At 31.8% G+C, this 25,082-nt stretch overlaps 3 protein-coding genes across 3 annotated transcripts; all 3 read left to right on the plus strand.

Annotated features, from left to right (window-relative positions):
* The first annotated feature begins 986 nt into the window (after positions 1-986).
* On the plus strand, positions 987-2,514 carry LOC128169295 (uncharacterized). The gene is made up of 4 exons (XM_052835448.1): positions 987-1,262; positions 1,457-1,708; positions 1,916-2,056; positions 2,363-2,514. The coding sequence occupies exons 1-4, from the start codon at positions 1,046-1,048 to the stop codon at positions 2,512-2,514; spliced, it is 762 nt and encodes a 253-aa protein (XP_052691408.1). The 5' UTR covers positions 987-1,045.
* A 379-nt stretch (positions 2,515-2,893) lies between these two features.
* On the plus strand, positions 2,894-8,821 carry LOC128169285 (uncharacterized; the record flags this gene model as incomplete). The annotated part of the gene is made up of 6 exons (XM_052835443.1): positions 2,894-3,125; positions 4,236-4,493; positions 4,677-4,808; positions 6,969-7,207; positions 8,369-8,536; positions 8,708-8,821. Coding segments are annotated over 6 exons (1,065 nt in total), but the record flags the coding sequence as incomplete, so codon positions are not given.
* A 2,533-nt stretch (positions 8,822-11,354) lies between these two features.
* LOC128169296 (uncharacterized) lies at positions 11,355-24,554 on the plus strand. Its single transcript, XM_052835450.1, has 4 exons — positions 11,355-11,424; positions 16,393-16,596; positions 22,499-22,744; positions 24,361-24,554. The coding sequence occupies exons 1-4, from the start codon at positions 11,355-11,357 to the stop codon at positions 24,552-24,554; spliced, it is 714 nt and encodes a 237-aa protein (XP_052691410.1).
* The last annotated feature ends 528 nt before the right edge of the window (positions 24,555-25,082 follow it).

Raw genomic sequence — 25,082 nt, forward strand, 5'->3', positions numbered from 1 at the left:
AATGTTTTTCTAAATAAAAAAAAGAATCAATGTTCTTCTATTAAAAAAAAGTTTGAAATTCACATAGTTTTACAAAAACTACTTGTCGTTGTTTTCAGAATAAATCATGGCATTCCGTAAGAAAGTTACAAAACGAATAAACCGCACGATCACGCACGAACACGCACGGTAAAAAACGCAAACCAATTTCCCTGATACACACACGATCCCGCACGTTACACGATAATGTATTCAAATGATCCCAACTTTTAAAAAGGCATCCAGTCATAACTGCCATTAATGGGCGACAGTAGTGTAATAAAATAAAGGAATAATGATGTATATCGGGAAATAAGTTGTTTATTCACATACGCACAAATGATATGCACTTTTGTTTGATGAGAACATAGTTTGTGAAAGATGGGTGTACTCGTAAGAGTCAAAATAAATAGACTTTGTGACACGACATCTGATAGAACTATACAGGAAACAACACTGTTTCGGTAGGATCGATTTATAGAACGAGAGTCTCCTAACAGAGCAATGGTGATGGTGTTCAACACTATTTCATTTACTTTGGTCACTCTTATGTGTGTTTACTTTAAAGTGGAAGGTTGTAAGTACATATATTGTATGTTTTGGTTCAAACCAATATGTAAATTGTATTTTTAGCAGGATGAGAAAGCAAATTAGAGATTTTTATACATTTCAGTTATATTTTAAAATTCACCGTTATCTAGAGGAAATCTATTGATTGCTTTGGAAATTTCCTTTGTGTCAAACGTTAATACACGATTAAAAAAAACGAAACAAATGTATGGATATTGAATGGGTTTGTGTTATTTGAGAAAAAAGAAATGAAGTTAAATTATCAACAAAAAAAACAAAACAGTAGGACAAGTAATATGAATGAGTTAACAATTTGAACTACCTTAAAAAGGCCAATACTAACCAGTGGGCAAATAATTGGTATTTCAGAATGTTTTTAGCGATTAAAAAGTCAATGCGGCAATAAATACTGACACTTTAACAAATCCTAAAGACTGCTTTATGATCCGATATAGACATGAATCTGGCATGTGAGAAACATACTTGGCAGACTTCAGAGAAGTACCCCTCCTCTAGAGCTGTAGACGGATTGTGTGGAAATCTATCAGAAAGCGGAGGCCAGTGTGCGGTGTCTTTGGAGTCGAACGCCGATGTCACTTGGCTAGTGGACCTCGGTAAATTTCAGAGTATTCATAAAATAGTCATACATTATAGAACCGATGAAATGCCATTTGGTGAGTGGATTAAAAATTACTCTGAAATCGTAGAAAAATCGAAAAAATAACTATTAAAATTCGTAGTAACTTTCGTGGCATTCAAAATGCTCCAATGTACCCAGATTCAGAAAATCAGCTTATGCGATCTCTACCCTGGTAGAAATTTTTTAATCATGTTTTTGTTTCTCTCTCCAATTCTTCTTCTGTTTTAGCAAACAGTGATTTGGCAGGCACCTTTCTTGGATTTTCTGTCTATGTGTCGAATACAACAGTCAAGGAGGACGGGTACCTGTGCTATCACGACACGACGTATACACCGTCAACTATTCCGTCAAGTCTGACCATAGAATGCACCATGCCAGGTCGATATGTGATCTATTTTAACACCAGAGAAGGCAATTTGTCCACAAAACCTGGCTATTCTACAAAGGCACAAATAAATCTATGCGAAGTGGAGGTGTATGGTATAAACTACTATATAGAATAATAGTTTATTACAATTCATGCTTATTCTTCTTCAAAAATGTTTAAATTACATTGGATTTTATACCTCTTATTTAAAATATCAGTAATGCAGGGCAGTACGTCATAGACTGATAGGGTGACATGTTTAACAAGCGTTTTATAATGGTTATGACTTTTACTACCAGCCTTGCTTTCCTTTTAACAAGGTTGTCCTCTAGGGTTCTTTGGTGTGCATTGCTCAAAGACTTGTCCAGTTAACTGTCACCATTGCAGCATTGTGTCTGGAGAATGTCTTGGAGACTGTCGGCTTGGTTTTTCCGGACAATTCTGTGATAATTATGAAAGAAGTATGTACAATTTAAAATGACACGGTAGAATTTCATTAAACAAATCATGAAATATTATACATGTTTCACACAAACCAAAACCACTCTTAATAAAAAAAAATGATAGTATTATCTGGTCATGATCTACATACTATCGGTGAAAAGGTAAGTCATTATTTTTTTCATTCGAAAAAAAAGGATTATTTTTTCAATAAAAAAGTTAAAAAGTGTTTATTTTTCTTTCTAAAATGACTCGAATTGATTTTGTTCACATTTAAGATAGATTAAATTTATTTATTTATTTTTTTTAATTTTTTCTTTGCGCAGTTAATATGGCATTGCATCGCCCGACTTTTCAACTGCATTCACTTTTTGACGGACAACCAAGTTCCAGACTCGTTGATGGTAAAAAAAGTGATCTTAATATACTCAGCAGTCAGTGCACTTCTACTCAAGATGGCCAGTCGTTTGTAATGTAATTTAACAAAAACGTTACGTTGCAGATATGAAATTTAAAATTTTGTGCGGACAAAACAAATTGCACCACTCGATCTGTAAGGCGAGATTGCATTTTGTTAATCTGCATATTAGTGTCATCATATCTTATTATCATCATGAAAAAAGTGTTTTTCTGACAAACAAAAGTATATGAAATGTGAAAATAAAACCATTACAGCGTAAAGTTAAAACTTTGACCATAAAATTCTTTCAAACAAAATATTTGTTTTTTCGGAATATACAGAGTCTCTAGTATTTCAGTTGTTACAACAAGCTATAAAAGATTAAATATTTTTATTTTTATTTTAATTATTATTATTATTATTATTATCATTATTATTATTATTATTTTGGTTTATTTTAGATATGGAAAATCTTAGTTACAGGAAACAAACTTGGCTGTCATCACCATTTAGCCCTTTTATGGCTGGCGATAAAGCAGTTGATGGACGATATACGTCACGCCATTACTCAAGTGGACAGTGTGCTATATCAAAACCATCAACACATATAACATGGTGGGTTAATTTGGGAAAGATACACAGGATCGAACTCGTCGTAATCTATTTCAGGACCGATAACGTACAATGGGGTATGGTAAACGGAATCTGGTAACATTAAATGATAAAGTTTTGTAAAAAGAAAGTGTAAAAAGACCAATTAGTTTCTAACAATTACAGGTATTTATGACCTGTTTTTTTTTTAGTTTAAAAAAAATTATTTCAAAAAAGAAATTATTTTGAATTATCTTCCCTGCATGAAATTAAGAAATATTGCCAGACTGATTAAGCCTTATTTTTTTTATTCAAATTGACCTTTGTCATTTATGCCCTTTTGAAATTAACCAATGTAAAACGTTTGATGTCAAGTAGTCCGATGTCTCTACAATGCTTTGTTTAAAAGTTGTGTTTTAAATTGAGAAATGTTAAGGATCAATGACTACATAATGGAGACATCAGGTGATTTTCTTAGTAATATATTGTAATATTTTTAAACTAAATTAAAAACATAGGTTTAAGTTTCAAGTCTTACCTCTAACGATTTGAGTGGAGTGGTGATAGCAAAATACATTTGGAAATTCACTAATTCAGATTTTCATATTATCTTGACCATTGGTCGTAATGTTATTTTAACTGGCTAATAAAGACACTTCAATCTAATGTCTCTACGACCTGTGGTAAAAAAAAGTTGCAAATGTTTCTTCAATAATCTACAGAACCTTTATGAAAAATAAATGCTAGAAGGAAACTTCGAGCTTTTTCAGTTTAAATAGATTTGAGAACAATCTAAGTGAACCTTACACAACAGTTAAAGTTTAAAGTCTTTGTCGCTTATGGTTTTAGAAGAGCAGCGATATCAAGCATTTCAATTACAATACCTTGGAGACAAAGGGTCAGTTGGTGCTTAAACTCTTTGTTTGCCAATTAGGTAGAGAAAAGAAATTATTAGATTCATCGAATAATGAAAACTCTTCCCCGAGAAAAATATGGAAGAAAACGAGAATAAGAAAATAAAATCAATGATTTTTCACCCTAGGATAAGAAGACGTAATTATTACAATTTCATTCTGATAATATTTTGGTCATTTGTATTTAGTATTCATCGATGTTTGTCCCTTTTTGAAAGCAGTCAAAATATATTAGCTTTTCGTCCGTTTAAGAATTCAACGAACATCAAAACCATGTTTCTGTGTTTGTTAAAGGAATAAACAATGGCTATACGGCAGTTTTCCTAGGATTTTCCTTGTACATTTCGAACTCTACTAATCGTCTTGACGGAATCCTATGTCACCACGATACAAATTACACAAGAGAAACCATTTCTGATCACGTGACTATTGATTGTCCTTATCATGGACAATATGTCATTTTTTACAATGAACGTCTGCCCGGAGTTACCTACCCTTCCGGGTATTCAAACTTGGCTTATGGTGACCTGTGTGAAGTTGAGGTCTATGGTGGCAAGTCTGTTTTTATTTTTTTTCTATTTTTTTTAAGTATTGAGCGTAGAATGTGATGTCTGTAATTTACCGTTTCTGGCAATGAACTGTTTGTCTCATGGGTGGCTGGTGTTTTTAATAATGTTGCGAAAGAAAGTTAATAGTAAAATGTCTTGGTTTATAATGCAGTTTTATTCAATGAAGGTTGTCCCAGTCCTGTGGGTAAAAATCCTCAGTGTTCGAGACCTTGTCCCTGGAATTGTGAACAATGCTACCGTGACACGGGGCTGTGTGCCAAATGTTGGCCTGGATTTCGAGGTCATGCTTGCGAATTACGTAAGTTAATATGGCATATTATATATACTACATTTAAAATATCTTGTTCTTTTTGGGCATTTTGAATCGAATAGTTGATAAGTTGTTATTCTTATTTCGTTTCTTTTTTGGATATTATAGACTCCGCCTTTAAATTCTGTACATTTTTCTTTAAGGTAAGGTGTGCGGTTACAGGGAGATAACTCACACATTTTCATTGTGACGTAACACCAACTACCCTTTATTTCAGTTATGACGTCAAAATTTTTATGACGTCATAATTGATTTCAGTTTTTTTTATTTTGCGGGCATTTTTAGTATCAATGAAAAAATAAGAGGACACAAGCATTTTATCAATTTCCACGATAACGAAATCCGCATCATATGGTTTTGAATAGTGTTTTAGAAACATCAGATTACACATATTCTAAGATCCGTCTTTCATGAAATCGGTGGACTTTGAAAGGTTTCAAATAAGATGTTTTTGCGTTTACATAATAGTAGTCCAAAATTAAGTCTGTTGTTGCATTTTATTCTATTTTTATATAGTTCATCAGAAATTAATAAAAGTGAATCATGATATTAATAGTGATATTATTTTCGAACATTTTAAGCATAAATAACCCCCATAATAGTCACATATAAAATGGACATATTTTCACGAAATTGTTTACATTTCATCAAAATGAAAATTGGAAATCATGAACTTTGACCTTTTGTAGTTATGAAACGGGACGGGCAAAATTCATTTGAATTTCATGAGAAAAAAGAGTTTAGTATAGTGAACAAAATGGTATGTAACTTTGGTACAACCTCTAAAAAATGCAAGCCGCATACCTTACCTTAACTAAGAAATTATTTTTTGAGTACCACTAGGTAATCAAATATATCGGTTGAGCTGATATCAAATAAGGTCCAAAGGGTTTTGGAGTAGATTTGCCTGTAGCTCGACTGTATTCTAAGAACTTCGCATCAGTTTAAGGTTGAATCCTTGTTAGTTTTATTAATAGTTTTTTTTAATATTCACTAAATGAGCGATAACATGCTTAAATAGTCATTTATGAAATGTACTTAACTTTAAGTTACAAAATCGACTTGTAGTGTTGTTACATACTTGAGTAATGTAACGTTATATATCAATATTTTTATCTCCAGGCCAACTAAACGGAATTAAAAATGTTTAAAACAAGGTAATAAAAATGCGTTCATAATATATTTGTCTGTATTCATTTTTCTATTATCCACATTCAGTCATAAGAGTAGGACTATTTAAGACTTTTAATGTCAAATAATATGTTATTGGCTAACGTAAAACAATATATTTTGACCATAACTTATTCCAGAGTCGGTGTTTTGATGTGCTATAGAATAGTGAGTAAATTATTCTTTTTATCAGTGAACAGGAATCATACTAAAATGTTTTCATCTGATGCAGTGAACAGAAATACAGGCTTCAGGTTTCGAAATCAAGTTTTTAAATACATACTGATTAAAATAATCAATACAAGTTTTCAATTAAGATTTGTTAAATAAAGGCTGATCAGTAAATTAGTTTAAAGTATTTAATCATGGATGCCTTATTCATTATTTTCAAAATCACCAAACTTCTCTTTGTCAATAGGGCATCGACAACGGAGGTAATCAAATGGTGCAATCATTCTTTTCCTCTCCATAGTCAGACTCAGAAACATATTAAAATGTTGATATATCTGATACACCTTAAATCAGAATATTTACATATATGCGTGGGTCATTTAGATCAACACATAGTTTTGTTTATACTAAATCGAGTCCAGCATTAATTCGATCATTGAGCAGACGAAATCACATGTCAAAGTGGTTTTTAATACAAAAAATGGGGGGGGGGTGAAATTCGCGTATATCTGAGCACTTGCGGTAAAATATTTTAGACTAGTGGATATTTAGGGGTTGTCGATAAAACAATTTGCAAGAAAAAATATAGTCTTCAATCTTGATTTATTTATGCTAAGGCTGCATCAGATGTGTGTGTTTATCACCTTTGCGGTATTAGATCTTGTCCTTTTTGTAGTTTGAATATTTGCCATAAGGATCACACTATTCCAACTAAACTATAATTTGTCAAGTATAGCTCCAATGATTTCTCCAAATTAAAAACAAAGACGTTCTTTCCTAAGATCAAATATTTAATTATTATTACAGCTTGCCAAGCTATAGGTAACGTTACAACGTCATCCAGTGTTATTTACAATGGACCTATATACCAGGCGCTGTTGTCTTCCAATGGACTTTATTATCCGGGCACTGAACGAGGGTATGCATATATAAATATGACTTTATCTGAGAAGTCGACAAACATTGTTGGTCTGTCCTTCACCCTTCATCAGGCATCCAACGTGATGGTTACCTTACTGGATAACAAACAATCTGTTATCAAGAAAGTGAGTATTGTTATAAATTAATTGTGATAACGAAAAAAAAGTGAAGTAATTGCAAATATTATTTTTTTACGTTAATTGCGTGTATCTTCTTCTGCCTCGCGCAACGTTAAAAGTATAATGAGCGGTATTGTGCATTTTTTGACCTTAAAACTAACGTTTTATAAAAAGCTTTAAAATAAGGTGGAAGATAGTCATAATCATATTGAAAAAAAGGTCTTAAAAGTTATCACCACAATGACATCGTAATGAAGAAATGACGTTGTAAAGGCTATCTTTTTTGATAAATGAATGTTTTGTAGCAAAATATAGGTGTTTTCCGATGGTTTTTTGACTGAGAAACATCGAGCGCAGGCTTGCTCAAGCACCATTTTTAGTATGATTATCTGAAGAAAAACTTCTTAAAATCGCGCTAGAGCAGATATGCGCCGTATATTTCCGAATGCAAAAGGTAAAGCAAATGAGAATATTTTCATTTGTTTGCAAATTTGAGGGAGTTAGGTCACTTGGATGACGTCATAGATACACAGCCAATGAGCAATGATGACTAAAATTAAGATTAAAGTGTTAGGCGTCCACTGTACAATGAGTTTTGAAGATTTGATTTTTATACGATACTATTCAGAAACTTGTTTAAACTGGGGCAGATATTTGGCCATTCTTTTTTGTTAGAAGATTATATATGTAAACGGAAGTTAGTACGTGTAAAACAATAATAATTGATATTGTTCAATATCCAGAAAAATGTAGTAATATATCTATTCTTGCATATATAATTCCTTATAGGAATATATAGAATTTCGAAAACGTTCAAAGCTGTGTGAACTTTTTAATGACGTCACAATGAACATACAGCAGGCTTAACGCTTTTCGCTTGGAATTATTGTAAACATAAGAACACATATTTTTTTTACAATCCTTAACAGCTGGAATCTTTCAAATTTAAGTATATGTAATCAATAGCAATGTTTTAAAAGATTACCGGGATATGAGCGTGGTTGGTATATGATCAAATCTTTTACGAATCCTTTCGGTCTTCACAAAATTAAATCAGGTGACCAAGTTCATAAAACGGTGAACTTTTTAAATTGCTGTCAATGTTTTAATTGTCCATACATATAGCAACCTTAAAATCATGATTTAGTTATTCGTGCATTTTTGCAGTATTTCGAACACTCCTCAGACAATCAGAAATGGAATGTAAAAGTAATGAACAGCGTGACCTCTCAGGTTCATTCCATCAGTGTAGCGGTGGTGTATAAGCACCAGTTTACTATCTCAAGTATGAGGCTTCCTCTGCGAAAATGCAAAAATGAAGATATATCATCTGAGGTATGATATAAATCAAAATATAATTTAATCGTGATAGTATTTTTGGGGAAAAATTATTGCATATTATTAAACTCCTTAATAAATCAAATCGATAAAGTAAAATGATAAATGTGATAGAAAAACTTTAAAAAATGAAACGTTTACAACAAAACTGTGTTCTCTTTATTTCAGGCACAGAAGAATGATGATGTATCTAAATACCTCTAAAGATTCATTTTAATGGATTTTTTTAGTGTAAAAATTATAATTAAACGTCATTCTCTTTTTCACGTGTTTGATTGGAACTCATTTTTGGGTATTTCGAAAAACAATGCTATCTTATGATTGGAAAAATATTTTCTTTTTTGTTGTTTGTGCCAAAATTAATACATAGAGTTAAAGTAAAGCACAAACTACTAGTGTTGTTTTTTTAGAGAAATATGTACAGTGTACCAATAAACATATAAATATGAATATGTATTAATTATAAAGAACATGTGTCTACAAATCATGAATTTAATTGAATAAGAAAAAACGTGTTTGTTTCTGAATGGTGATATCAGTTGATAAAACAATGAATTAGCTCTGTTTATGTCGCTATTGGTTAAATGAATTTTCATAATAAATAACATGAATTTTCATAATTAATAACATGAATTTTCATAATTAATAACATGAATTTTCATAATTAATAACATGAATTTTCTTTAAAAAAATAACATGAATTTTATTCTTTACTATTGATCTGACATGATATTTTATTTATCAATAAAATAAGAGATTTTTATGATAAGAGTCATCGGGAAAAACCCATTTGGTATGAAGATATCTTTTGAAAAGAAAGAAAATATGGATAAATAGAAATCAATTAATTTATTACTTTTAATTTTAGTAATTTCTTCAAAAAAATCAGAGAGCTAAAAGGCTATTGCTTAATGCTAGTTCTAAGCAGACATGCTATCAAATTGTTATTAATGATACTAGACTTTGACCCGTGTGTGCACGGGTTCACATTGCTTATGCTATCGGACATTAACGAAATAGATACATCGACACACCGTAATATGTTGAAATTTACATCAATCCCCACATACTGCTTAGAATAAGCTGTGTCTCGGGACAGACTTTCACCACAGTTAAAATGCATTCCATAATACCCGTTTTGTACATGTAGCAAAATATTGCAGAATCATTTCGATACGATTTTTGAGAAAATTAATAAAGCTGCATTGAAAATAATAGCGCATATTTGAGATTGTCTCGTAATATGCGCCGTTATCAAAGTTCTCCCCCGCAATAATTATCTTAATTTTATGTCTACATAATGTATCCGGGATTTTATTATCCGATCGCATAGGGTTTGACATTTAGGCACTTTATTTCCCGATTATCTCCCTTTTTTCCTACAGCAGCGGAAAGGAAAGTTTGGTAATTTAAGGAGCCCAAAACATTTTTATAATTTCTAAATACCCGCCCAACCCAACCCTTGTTTTACATGTATTGTGGTATGTATTCTTTTTTACAAATTTTAAGAAAATACTACATGTACCCTGAGTTTATTGAGTTAATGTTATGAAATAGTTTGCTGCCGTTTGGTTTTTGCTCTCTCTTTTCAGCAGATAGCTGGGTAAATGGTCCGATGATGGTGACCTGGACAGCTCCCTTTGGGTTACTGCTTACGTCACAGTGGTCGAGAGGGCGTAATTGTCACCTTCAATTTAACCATCCGACTGATTTTAGCATGTAGTGAGTTTGTTGTGGTTGATGTTGATGTATAAAGATATATTATGTGGACTAATAAGACATTTGAGTAAAAAAAATTTAAATTATGTAATACAAATCTATTATCAAATTTTGTGCTGAATTGTGTCCGTAGCACGATTGCGGTCAACCCAGCGTGCTACTTTTCCCAGCAGGGAGGGCATAAAATGTTGATGTAGGGGGTATGCCATGATGTCGGCTACCCCATTGTTATAACAATTTTTGACCACTGTGGACATTACCTGCCAACTGAATAAATCCGTTCATAAACACTTGTGTCGTTGAAAATATACTTATATAAGGTCTTTGATAACAGTCAAAATATTCATAACAAACCATGTTGAGGCTGTAAATAGCTTTCATCTAAAATTTAATTGATATAAATGAAGAATGCAACACTTCTTGACCAACTTTTTTTACTCGCTTCCAATTTACACACCAATTTGACATTCGGAACTCTCAGGACTTTTCATATTAAACGCCATGAGTTAGAGTTAGAGTTATCTCCCGTATTACTTTTGATGATCAGAATATATAACAAATTTTCAATGAAAATTGTCACGTATTTGTAATACTGTGTCTGAGTTTATCAATGCAAATCTGGAGACATAAACTAAATCGCCTCTCGTGTTTAGCGTGAATGTAATGCGCATGCACAAGATTATAAAATTTAAAAAAAACCAAAAAACAGATGACTTCCGGATTTTTAAAAGAAATTGTTGTTTATTATTAATTAGCGAAGCTTCACTGAGAAAAAATAAAATCAAATTGGTAATCTTCAAGTACCAATGATGTTTAAAATGTATAAAGATAGTACTATTCCAATTTATTGCTATTACAGCCCAAAATTTCGAGTCAATTATTTTAATATAGTAGTATAGATAACAATAGTCGGTTTTGGTTTGTTTCATCGTCAGCTTATCATTGTTATTTACTCTGTAATGACAAAACCAAATGATAACAGGTTTCAGCCAAAGACAGGCGTTGCTGGTTCAAACCCTGCATTGATCACGTCATATTGTGTCTTAAGCACTTTCACACGGCACTATTTGCATTGTCTTAGTCAACAAAGCTCAAAATGGGTTCCGACATCACATATACTGGAAGTTTACCTCCGATGGACTGTTGTCTCATGAGAGGGGTAGAGGGTAAATGCACTACGCTAATTATTTTTCAGCGCAAGGGATGTTAAGGAAGCATATGGAATCTAGAGTAACATGCAACTCCGTAAAATCACACATCTTAGTTAATATGCACATATTCAAATATCTAAGCAACAAAACGTAAACCAAAAACAAATATAATATACTGAAGACAATTTTGTGTTCGGAAATTAGTTTTAGTATTGAGTATAACGTAGATTAACACATTGATGACGTCATGACTATAGGTTGAATGTCATGTAAATTTGATTGGAAAGCATTGTAAACATACTCAAAATATAACTTATCTAAGAACTCTAATAAAGTAATGTGATGTGATTTATAGAGAATTAAACATAAGAATACTGGGAGAGATGTTAGCTTAATCAAATAAAAGGTATGTAAATTTGCTTTCATTTCTCGGCCAGGCTTTCCCCTGTCATTGTTTTCGATATAATATACTGACAGGTTCTAGTGATAAAGACACAATATCGATTTAATTCTGTTCTTTTGCCCGAAAAATTAATTTGACAACGCTTAAAGGGTATGTGTAGTGCCTGTCATTTTTTTTTATTACGGATATCTATGTGAAAAACTATCTTCCTGAATATCTGACTGCGATCGCATACGTACTTTTCGAGATATTTTGAGAAAACTCGATTTCACACTTAAAGGATTTTTTGATGAAGCCGACTTGTTTCGAGATTAACTGTGACGTCACGCGGTCAATGCCGCTAAATGAAAAACCACAAACTCGTATGTAAACAGTTCGTTGTATTGCATCATTTTATCTATTTTTATCTTTGTATTTCTTTATCATCAACCCTGGATGACATAATATATTGTTCAAAACCATATTTTTAATCCCGCGAAAACGCCAAATTTGGAAAATTGTTTGCTTTCTGAATTCAGGCAATTGTGTACCGTACTTCGCATGAAAATTTAAAGGCGATGAAGAAAAATAGCGACCAATAAAAGCAATATTGTTATAAGAGACATATTGTCGTTTATCTTGTTAATATTGTCATTCTTTCAGATAATTTTTCTATGACATTTTTACTAATATTTAAGTATTTTTTACATACTTTGTAGAATGTCACGGGGGATCTGATACTCCTAGTTTACATTCCTTGTCAAAATTTTAATTTAGAAATTACCACCAAATTAATGATCAACGCAATTTATTTCGGGAATAACAGTTTGATTACACTAAGCAAAATAAGACTTTGATAAGTGAATTGTAACTTTTGTCGTTTTCTTAGTGACTAAATAAATAACAATACAGTGCACTTATTTTTAACACTATTTACTTATTGATAGTTTCTTGATTCGTTAAAACTGCTTGACGGACTATACACATTTGTTAGCTTATGAACGCCTGATTTTGCACAGTGTTTTTTTTTTTGCTTTATCTGGTTATACAGGAGTAGTTTATTATACACAAACTCAGTCAACAGTCAAGAGGTGTGAAACCCCTCTTAGTTCACAAGACCTGTGTACCATGTGTATGCATAATCCAAATACGCACGTATCTGAAGCAGTAGCTTCGTTTATTTACCTGTTTATTTGTGTCGCACCCTAATGCACATCGTTTATCATGTTTTATCTCTGTACAACCTTCATGATCGGAGTCCTATACTTGACAGGTTTATTATGTCAGAAACGTTATAAAGTGAACAGATTTATTTTTGTCTTTTTTTAAACATTTCCTTAATCGTCAAAATTCTTGATTTCTGTAATTTCGAAAATATGTATTATTTTTATAACATTTATTAGTTTTTGGTATTTTGTAGTTTCTGAAGCATTTTTCAAATTTTCAATTTTTATATATTCAGTCCATACACTAAATTAACTGCCTTAGTTTAATCAACGCAGACAAAATTTGCATTAATTCAATGGTGATTTAAAGTTAAAAAAATTATGTTGAGACATATAACTATTAACATAAAGAAATAAAGTACATTTATATAGACGGTGTGCACTTATAATGAGATAAAAAGCCATCAAGTTGTATTCTCAAATTGAAACATATGTTGAGAAAAACACAACTAGAAAAACAAATATATTATTGGATACACAAACAGTCTCGTAGATTATATATGTTTTTTTTAAATGTTTGTTTTATTCTTTTAATTGCATCACATTTCAATTAAATAAAACAATAAATTTGGCATAAAGTTGCTGTACTTTTGACACAATAAACGGCTTCCTACAGCCAAAACGGTTATCCCTCAGCCATACAAGAGGAATAACGCAACTTATACCTTATATTAAACGCGATCATTTACAGTTTATCCACGATACTGTGAAAAAAACCAACAAACATACAAACGGGTTTTTAACAGCATAAACAACCAATAAGCATCCCTACAATTAAAAAAAAGTACAAAACTAATAAATTTGTCTATTAACTTCAAATTTATATTTTCTTAAAAATATATTCTTAATTTCAAAACAAGGTGCTATCGTAAATAAAAAACATATTTCATTTCATCAAAGGAATAATTTTCTTATTTTGCAAAATAAGATCGGTAAATGTCTGGTCAGTATGCGTACCGTTTAGTACACAGTAGCAAACAGACTATTGAATAATTCATTTTAAAAGATTAAAGACAGACATACCTTCATAAATAAAGGTAGTCATAAACATATTACGTGTTATATTGCAGTGAGAGAAAGTAAATTGTATTTATTTAGATAAGTAAACTTTTCCACATGGGGATAAGAACAATTATCTTTTATTGATTTATTTTGGCATTTTTTTAAATTGATGCAGTCTTGTTTCTTCTATACAGCACAAGGCAATGTGAAGTATTTGCACTTTATTCCCCCTTTTAACGACAGTTTATCAACATGTGGTTTTTTGGTTTTTTTTTAAGTAAGTTGAATTTTAATCAAAACAAGTTGTAAAACACTAAAACAACATAATTGCTAAGGTGATATTTAACAAATATTGACTTGTTCTGCAGAGTTGTGATCAATAAGTCTGGCATTCGGAACACTTAAAAGATAGTTTAGTTTTAGAAAAGTTCTTAAGCTTGAGAAAGACAAACACCATGCTGTACACGATATTTGTTTTGTTTCTCTGGAGTTGTATAGTTCCTCAAGGGAGGGGAAGTAAGTTTTTTCTCCTTATGTAAAGTATGAATCCTTTTTTTTAAGAATCCATGTTTGTTGCAAGTCTTTCAATGCGTTTTTTATGATATTGATAAGAAAATAATGTCCATATTTTTTTTTCTATTGTATTTTGTTTAAATTGATAATTGAAACCCAACGCATTAACAAATTGAATTGTAATGTATACTTTATGATAGTCCTCTGATATAAATTATTTTACGGTGTAAAACCTTTGTAGCCAGGTTTTTACACTACTACAACTAAAAAGGGAAGTTAAATTATGAAACTCAAAGAAAATGCATTGTATTTATTTAGATAAGTAAACTTTTCCACATGGGGATTATAAGAACAATTATGTTTTATTGATTCATTTTGGCATTTTTTTTAAATTGATACAGTCTTGTTTTTCAAAAAAATACGAAAAAATGTGTACATTTAAAATGACCTTTAACAATAGTTCATATTAGATCACAATAAGTTATGAAGATTATTTTTTTAATGTTTCAATCAAATTTAAGATTTTTTGGCCCTTTTTAGCGCCAAAAATGAACGACCAGCGCTTAAAAAAATAGTCAAAAACGTTGACCTAACTGGACACTTTGGAGCACCCGGCAATCATTAAATAAAACCAAAGGATTCTTAAATGTTGCTTTTTTATATAACAAAGGTTTACAGCTGGAAACACAATTGGAATTGAAGATTTGAAAATGAAAATACTGATATCTTGAGCTCTTGCAGTACCCCCCCCCCCCCAAAAAAAAAAAAAAACCTATGGATTTCGCTTAATTTCTCATCTTAAGTCGAAACTGTGTGAACAGAGATATTTGGACCTAAATGATCAATGATCTGACACAAAAGACATTATACAAAAATTTGACAAATAATAAAGCGAGCATGCGTTTTAAAAATGTGTTAATAGCATGAAACGTGTGTGAACTAAAAAGGTGTTTACTTTGAAAAAGAGTGCAAGTTTAATTTGCCCTCAGTAGTTTGACGTCACTTGATTTCGTGAAAATATGAAGCGTGCTCCTAAGATCCATTCAATGCAAAACAAAAATCGCTGCATTTGTGGAAAATAATTTAAAAATCATATGATTTTTTAAATACTTATTTTCAATTGGTAGTCAAATAATAAAAGATCCTACAAAGTACACAGTAATTTTGCCGTAAATCACTTTTCCGCGAAGTTTCTAACAACTCTCGTATCTATAGAATCTTAATATTTTCTAATACATTCCATGTCACGGCAGCAGTCATCATGAAATTTTAAGAAATGATATAAATTTAACAATATTATAAATTAAAGTCCATTCTTCCAGACATAACTGAATTCCTTTGTGCGTTATTTACCGCAAGCTGTTGCTCATCATATGGTTTTAAATTAAAACGTTTAAACATAAATGTTTCTTATCTTAGAATGATAGCATAATGGACTGTTGTCAAATAAATAAAGCATGGTGTTAAACGTTTACGGGAATAACTTTGGTTGATTACGTAATGAAATCCTGTTAAGGCCAAGAAGCTTTCATGCATAAGATTCGATCACGTACCACCAAAGTTATTATCTGGATATTTTTTTAAGATAACATTACTTTTTAATACTGACATTTACGTTTGAAATAGGCATATTATTTAGAAGTTAATACCCGTGAATTACAGTAAAGCGACTGTCTAACGATAGGGTATCCATTGTTACATCCTGTAACTATTTGCAAAGATTTGAACGTTTTCACTATTCTATAGCTTCATATAAGGAAAGATATTTGCAATCGTTTATATAACGAGCAAATGATTAATCTAAACCAACATACGGGTCGATTGTGTGTTTAGCCTTTAAAGTAATTCTATTCATTGTAGTGAGCCTTGCCAAGAAAAAGCCAACATGGCAGTCCTCTGAGAAATATTCCTCCGACAAGGCGGTAGATGGAAACTTATCGTTAGTTGGTGACAGTTGCACATCTGAGGCATCTCCAACTGATGTCACATGGATGGTAGACCTCGAAGACATTAAGAGTATAGCATATATATGGATAACTTATCGAACGGATAATGCACCATTTGGTAAGATACAGTGCATATTTTGATGGATGAAATGCCTTTAACAAAATTAAATCAATTTGTTTTGATTTTTAGCTCACCTGAGCTGAAAGAGTAAGTGAGCTTTTCTGATCACAGTTTGTCCGTCGTCCGTCTGTCTGTCTGTCTGTCTGTATGTCCGCCTGTAAATTTTTCGCATATTAAACTTCTTCTCTAAAACCGCTTATCCAATTTCAACCAAATTGAGCACAAAGTATTCTTATGGTAAGGCAAAAATAAATTGCAGAAATGAAAGACCTATCTTTATTCAAAGCTGAGAAAACCTTGAAACTGTAGAAAAAGGGGGTGTGCATTTTTAAAAATCTTCTTCTAAAGAACTACTGAGTCGAATTCAACGTAGTGTAGCATAAATTATCCTTATGGGAAGGATAATATAAATTGCAAAAATTAAGGGCTAATTTGATTAATTTACGGAAATGATAATAAGATAGAGAGAGAATGAGGGTCAATCAGTTAAACTTCGGGTTCGGTATTTCATATCTCAAAACCCTCCTTGAAACAAAGAAACGGCAATTTTGAACGTATATGAAATGGGTCAATCTGACAAAGATAAATTTGGTTGTTGTGGAACAGTTTGCGTGCGAAAGAAATATTTGAAACGTGCAAGATACATTAATGCCGATTTTGTGAAGTAAATTGAGAATAAATATTCAAATGCGTTGATATTTTCACCTTTGACGGTTGTTTTAGCTTGTTTTCATTTTTGTTTCTTTTTTTATGAATTACGGTTTGCAACTTAGGGGAACTATTGCCTCTATTTTGTAATTTTTACGTAACAATCAAAAATAGATATCGGAAACTAAGACAGCTGACTGTTACTTGCGGAAAATAAGATGCAATAACAGGTATGGTACTTTAACAACTAAAATACTAATTCTAATGGTAATACGGTATGGTTTTTGCGTAATAGTTGATTACTGCAATGTGTTTTAGGCTAGTTTTAAGTATTTTCTCGTCTATTCAGTCTAAACGGAGATTAATTTTGCTGATGTGTATGTACATTTAGGACAGACATAAATAATTGTTATCTCACCTGAGGTGAAATATACAGAGAAATATCTTTAAAAATATTCTTCTCAAAAATCAATCAGCCAAAACAGCTGTAACTTGTGTGGAACCATCCTCAAGGAGTGTAGATTTAAGCATGATCCCCGGGGGTACGGTAGAGCCCCAATGGGGAATTAAAGAGCTAGAGCCACGAAGCATCAAAATGTGCCTTAAAATTTTCACAAAACTCAAGTTTGAAAAAATACAAATTGTAATTACTTATAATGTAGGGCACAATATTCTGCTTCTATGCATATGAATTTTTTCACTTCAGCCCCACCGTTTAGCACACGCGCATCATCAAACATACTATGATCGTTAAAATTAGCTGAAAATTGTAGATTTTACTGCAGTATTTCCCAAATTTGAATGTGGCCACACTTGAGTACCTCTTTGAAACTTTTAAAACTGAGAGATATTGCAGAAATGCTTCTGCCTGCAAAATTTCGTAGAGGTACTCAAGTGTGGCCAATGTGTATTTTATAAATTTTGAAAATTTTAGTAGCAGAAAATAAAAAAGACCACTCTATTTGAGGGTAATTTTTTGCTTCCTTTTTATTGAAATAGCAGAATTTAATTTAATTAATAATGATAAAGAATTATTTCTGATTATTTACAAAATCATCATTTTATTAAATATTTGAGGAATAAATGCATATAAACTGAACTTTAACATGTTTTATCTAGTAATTTTATACTGTGTATTCATGCTTACATCGTGCATCATCAATGACGTCATAGTTTGACGTTTGCGACGTCAGTTGAATCTGTACATGGAATCTTGAGTTCTTTCAGTATTTTGCCAATAGAATTTACCAATAAAGTCTGCATTTTAAAAAAAACATTATTTCTATGTACCACGGTATTATTCAATTGCAGAAGAATATGAGATACGTGAACATTGCTAACAAACAGAAAAAAAATTAAATGGGCAAAGTTAACATTGTACGTACGTAAGTAAATATATATTCCTATACCTTTATATAGAATAAGCGATAGCATGTATTAGTAGCTAGTTGTGGGTTTTTTGTCAAACGGTGAAATGCATTAAACGAAAGGAAAGATGCAAGCGATATTTTTTTAACACAAGTACGTGTTCCTGAATACCGCGGGAGAAAGACAGTCGACATCACGTGTAAACATGTACATATAATTATGATAAACTTCACTTATTCCGTCAAAAAACTTGATTATCTAATTCCTAAGTAAAGCTGTAATTGAATATTAAGCCATCGTCCCTTGCATAAAACATTTTGCCAATGCATTCGTCTTTTCTTTATCAGCCACCTGTTGATCAGTGTTGATTCGTCGCGTGGTCAATGTATTTCCGGTGAACCGTTACATGCAGTTACACTCCTTTCTTAAAAGATCGATTGTATCCGTTTCGATGAAGACGGCTTTTGATATACACAGCTTAGAATACATTATCAGCATGTGCACTATATAGAAGACTAATCCTACTTGCGATGTTGATAATTTGTCCAATAAAATAAAAATTCACCCTAAATGTGTGTACATCGGTGACTTACTTATGCCTATAAAATTCTTGATTGAAATTATCTTTGATTATTTTATGCGTATTAAATCTAATTAAAGTTTTCTTGTATGGCATAAAGAAAAAATTCAGATTCCGGGCCCTTTAAAAAAAAAAAAAACAACAACGATGAGTACAGAGAGATTTAAAGCAGTATTTGTTTCCATTCACCCCCCCCTTCCCTACCCTCTGAAAAAAACGATTTACAGCCGATTTCATTACAAATCTATAAATATATGATAACACAAATTCTACATACTTGCTATGAATTCGACTTTTCAAGACAACATTATTTATGTGCTACTGCTTGATGTTTTAAATGAGCATGTTCATTTTAACCTATCTTCGCTTCAAAATAGTAAACCCACATTCTCATCCTCATTCTCTCTCTCTCTCTCTCTCTCTCTCTCTCTCTCTCTCTCTCTCTCTCTCTCTCTCTCTCTCTCTCTCTCTCTCTCTCTCTGAAATATGATTTTAGTTCTCAAGACATTTACGGATAGCTTATCACTTGTAACAATTCTCAAAAGACATGAATATCACTAGAAAAAATGAAATGTAAATGAATAGACGTTATGTCATTTATAAGAAATAATTAACTCATAAGAATATTTTTAAAGAAATCGGTATTCTTTTTTCATTTAATTAATGAACATTAAAACACTGCTGTAATGCCATTCCCTTGTTCCAGCAGTCAAACATTTTACTTGTGACAGTCCGATATATTATCTCCATTAAATTCAGTTACCGTATCTCAGTCATATTTATATATTTATTATTAATTATTTGAAATTACATTGGTAGAATTCAATGATTAATCCTCAGTTATACACTGCGCATCATCAGCATTACTTTATACAGTTTCAAATTGCAGAATAAAGAACTTTTAAGACACCGACATATTTAAATGTACCGCCGTTATATTGACCTTCAGCACTGGTCCCTGTAATATTTTTTAAACTTTATTGTAAATAAGCTTTTCATGGTATTTTCATTAATAAATTTATTTTCATAAATTAATTATAATGTCTACATGATAATTTAATTTGTTTTTTTCTTTATTTCTTTAGATTCAAGTCATACGTAGTTTTATCATTTCATGACGTTACTTAACAAAAATGACGTATGTTCTACATTTTTCATCAAAACAATGTTATATTGTAAACTCCGTTTATAAAAAAGTATGATAGATATCGAAAAAAGAAAAACATTTATGAAAAGCTACGATTCTACACTATATTTTACCAAAATATGGTAAGTTTTAATGATAGGGCAAATTTTGATGCTTCGTGGCTCTAGCTCTTTATAGATACACATGTATAGAGAAAAATCATTAAAATCTTCTTTTCAAAAACCAGTTAGGCAGAAAAGCTGGAACTGTGGAAGCATCTTCAAGTTGTGTAGATTCATTTTTTTAAATCACGATCCTCGGGGGTAAGGTGGGGCCACAATGGGGGGTCGAAATTTTTATATAGGGATACATAGAGAAAAATCTTCTCAACAAAAACCAGTTAGGGCCAGAAAATATGTTACTTGTTTGGAGGCATCCTCAGTGTAGATTCAAATTTGTTCAAACCATGATCCCGGAGGTAGGGTGCGGTCACAATGGGTGGGTCGAATTTTACATAGGAATACATAGCGAAATCTTAAAAAAAAAAAAATTCTTCTCAAAAACCAATTGGCAAGAAAAGCTGTAACTTGTGTGGAAGCATCCTCAGGTAGTGTTGATTCATTCTAGTTTTTTCAAACCATGATTTTAGGGGATAGGGTGGGGCCACCCTGGGGGTAAAATTATGGTGGTGCGTGTAATTCGGTATTATCTGTACGTAATAGTTGATTAATGCAACATGTTCTATTAAGATGTTCAGCAATTTCAATCAAAACGGATATTATTCTCGCTGCTAGAAGTATATAACTAAAGTACATATATCATGAAAAATAAATTGAGTTTTCTCTTTGTTTTAGTGCCGTTTTCTCTTGTTTTAATTGTTTACAAATTCCTATAATTTTACTAACTTGAGAGTCAAGCTTCGAGTTATAAGTAAGATACAGTGCATTGCGCACAATGCTACTATATGTTTGTACACAAAGCTGAGGTCATCCTCTAGTTTGTTTATATTTCAAATGCAGCTATGCTGAATAGGAAATACCAAGTTTAAAGTTCTTAAGTTGAATGTAGTAAACTCATGTGAACAAAAAACATGACTTAAACCAAGCTGTGTATCTTGCTTATGATTCTACGATTTACACTGAAATTTTGGTTGATCTTGCTAAAAGGACGATACATGTATGTTTTAATGACTTTCTGGTGCCCCTTCTTCAACGATGAATTGCATAAAATCTACAAAAAAATTTGATAGTTTTTCGAACACAAGTAAATGAAAACAATGCCTTTTAAACCGTTTCCATAGGCCTGACACATTATTGTTATGAGGATAAAAGCATTATCGGTGTTCTTAAAAAATTATTGCAATGGAAAATCATCATTGTTTGTACACATTTGTTGATATTCAATAAAGATGAAAATAATGGATGGGCCTTAGTACAAAAGAGCAACGTGCCTGCCAATACATTAATTTGATTTATAGCTCTTTAACATATATGACAACATTTTCAGTTCAGTTTATTTTCTTCAATCAAGTGAGTAAGGATATGAAAGGTTATATGATATGAATTCATGCCTTCTAAATCGCAATTGTCTATAACGGAGAAGGCCAATTACATTGTTCAATGTTTTAAATTTGAGGAATTGAGCGCATTCATTCTGATGCATTGAGGTACGATTTTCCTCTTTCACATATATAATGTTTTGAAATATAATAAGTAGCAAGTAGTGGAGAGAGAAAATGTACCCTTATGCTCTCATTTATTTTAATCGTTTTATGAAGTGATGGGGGGGGGGGCTAAAATAAAGAGAACTGGAAGTTAATCGTGAACACCAATTGAAAATTAAGTTATTTATATTGCATATGATGTTTTTCGGTACAAAACGGTATTCCATAAAGGTAAAAAAATGTCAAAGATTAGGTATATGCAACAATTAGTGAAAATTCGGATATTCATTTTTGGTTAATCTACCGAGAGGCCACATGGCACAATATTCTTTGAACGCCCATATAAAGCCAGTGTTGCTCAGATGAGCGATGTGGTCCATTGGGCCTCTTGTTTAAAGAATGGACTAGTTTTCAAAGATATGCTAACATTTCAACTATCTAAATTGCAACAAAAACCTGATGTTATTCTCAATATATGTAATTTACTTGTGCTGTTTTTTTTTAAACCTTACAGCTAACAGTGTTTTTGCTAGCAGATTGTTGGGGTTTTCTGTATACGTGTCCAATACAACCAACAAAGAGGATGGTCATTTATGTTTTCATGATTCAGGAAATAGCATATCTACTATATCTAATTTCAAAAGTATAACGTGTGAAGTACAAGGCCGTTTCGTGATATATTACAACACAAGAGAAGGAAATGACAACAAAAGACCAGGTTATTCTACAACAGCTCACCTTGATCTGTGTAGTAGTAGTAGTAATAATTGGTAATCAAAGTTCTGATGTACTGACGGGAGTTGATTTTAATGACTGATTTTTTATTGTATGGATCCAAGCAATATTTAACTCTAGTGTTGTTTAACCAGCTGACTCGGCTGTCTCCGATAATCTCCGACAATCAAAGAGAGACTCTCTGCTGGTCGGAGATTTACGGAGACAGCCGAGTGTCTGATTGAAGAAGACTATATTGGACTCAGCGTAGGAATACATAACTCTACAAAAAAATTATTCGTACATTTAAAATCTGACTATTTTCAAGGTATCTATAAATAGGTTTCCTCGAAAAACAATGCTTCATCGCACATTACATCAAATTTATCGATTATTTTCAAGAACTAAACTTTGTCAGCGGTGATGATTTGTGCTTAAGTCCAAACACTGTTTCACTTTCGGTTTGCCAAAGTAACTGCATAGTAGAGTTGATTAAAATCAACTCCCAAAAACATAGATCAATTCAAAATAAATATGCTTCAATGTTGTTACTCAAGAACAATTTTGAGACTTTTACTTTCCATTTGTAATAGAGCATTGTTTCAATCAATAGACCCTAAGTTTTTAGCTGATGCTCTTTTTGTCAGTCAAAACTAGACTTTGACTTGTGCGTGCACGGGTTGACATTACATATGATATCGGACATTTACGAAATAGATACATCGACACAACGTATATATTTTTTTTTACATTTACTTAACCAAGCGTAGGCCTACAATAAAGCTGTCAATTTCACTACACTCTGCTTAGTTAGAAAATCAAATTGTGTCTTGGGACAGATACATCGACTCAACGTTTATACTTTTTTTTTTACATTTACTTAGCCAAGCTTTAGGCCTACAATAAAGCTATCAATTTCACTACACTCTGCTTAGTTAGAAAATATAATTGTGTCTTGGGACAGACCTTCACCACATTTAAAAAGCCTCCGATCAGAGACATAACAAGTTATGTATGTCTCTGCTCCCATATACCCGTTATGTAGCGACAATTTGAAGAATTGCTCCAAAACGAATTTTGAGAAAAATTAATGAAGCTGCATTGAAAATAACAGTTAAATTATTCATAACAAACCATTATGAGGCTGCATGTAAATACATTTTATCTTCATTCAATTATTTGTTATTTCGTTTTTGAGTTTATCAATGCAAATATGATATTGTGGAAACATAAACTAAAGAGCCTCCCATGATTTAGCGTGAATGTAATGCGCATGCGCAAGACTGTAAAAAAAAAAACTCAGATGATTTCCGGTTTTGTAAAGAAATTTTCATAGATTGTTAATTAGCGAAGCGTGATTTAGAAAAAAAAACAGTGATGTTAATAATGCAAAAAACATAAGACAGTACTTCTTCCGGTTTCTCGGTGTTAAAGCCCAAATTTTAGGTCCATTATTTGAATAAAGTATTAGAGATAGTCTCAAAGAATTCACAGATTTTCAATTCACAAAAGAAACCGGCTTATAAAAGTAACAAGGTAGGAAGAAATAAGTAAATCAACGGCCTTTCTGTTAACAATAAATTTTAAATTCATTTGCTTAAATCAAAACTTGTTTATTGTCAAAGCATTATTCATCATAACTTTAAATCCTTCTTCATTAAGGATGTCCTCTCGGATTCTTTGGGGTCAAATGTTCCATACCTTGCCCGCCTTCTTGTCGACATTGTAACTATAACACAGGGAAATGTCTTGGAGCATGTGCACCCGGATACCACGGTGAAGCTTGTGCAAAATATAGCCGAAGTAAGTACAACATGAGAAGAATACTAAAGACTACATGTCAGATATTGGAATGATGTTGAGCATCGTCATTAACAAATTTTAAACAAATTTCAACATAAAAACAAAGCAAATAAAATGCAATCATTCAGCATTTTTAAACCCCGACTTTTAACATATTGCAGCGCCCATCCAATATATCTACCGATGGTATTCATGAGTACCCCTTTTTAGTGCAACTGACACAAAATCACTTTTTTAATTCTACATACCTTGTCGGAATATTAAGTATAACCTTTTACTTAACAGGTGGCACTATTTGTTTACCTATACTAAACTATATATACTATATTTATACTATACTACCATCTACTATTATTATATGCGGTTTTTTTTCAAACTTTGTAAATATTAATCTAGCGTTTTTCTTAAGCGTTAAATTCGATCTGTTTTTCATTTCTTAATCATTTCAACAATGCCTTTTTTAAAAAAACAAAAAACTGTTACATGTATTATGATGATGATGAGTGTGCTAATTGGAAGCAATGATTGATCAATCTTTTTAGCCATCGATTCCGTTTCTCAATGACATCTTGTAATGACGA

This window comes from Crassostrea angulata, unplaced genomic scaffold (genome assembly GCF_025612915.1).
Source record: "Crassostrea angulata isolate pt1a10 unplaced genomic scaffold, ASM2561291v2 HiC_scaffold_114, whole genome shotgun sequence".
Lineage (NCBI taxonomy): Eukaryota > Metazoa > Mollusca > Bivalvia > Ostreida > Ostreidae > Magallana > Magallana angulata.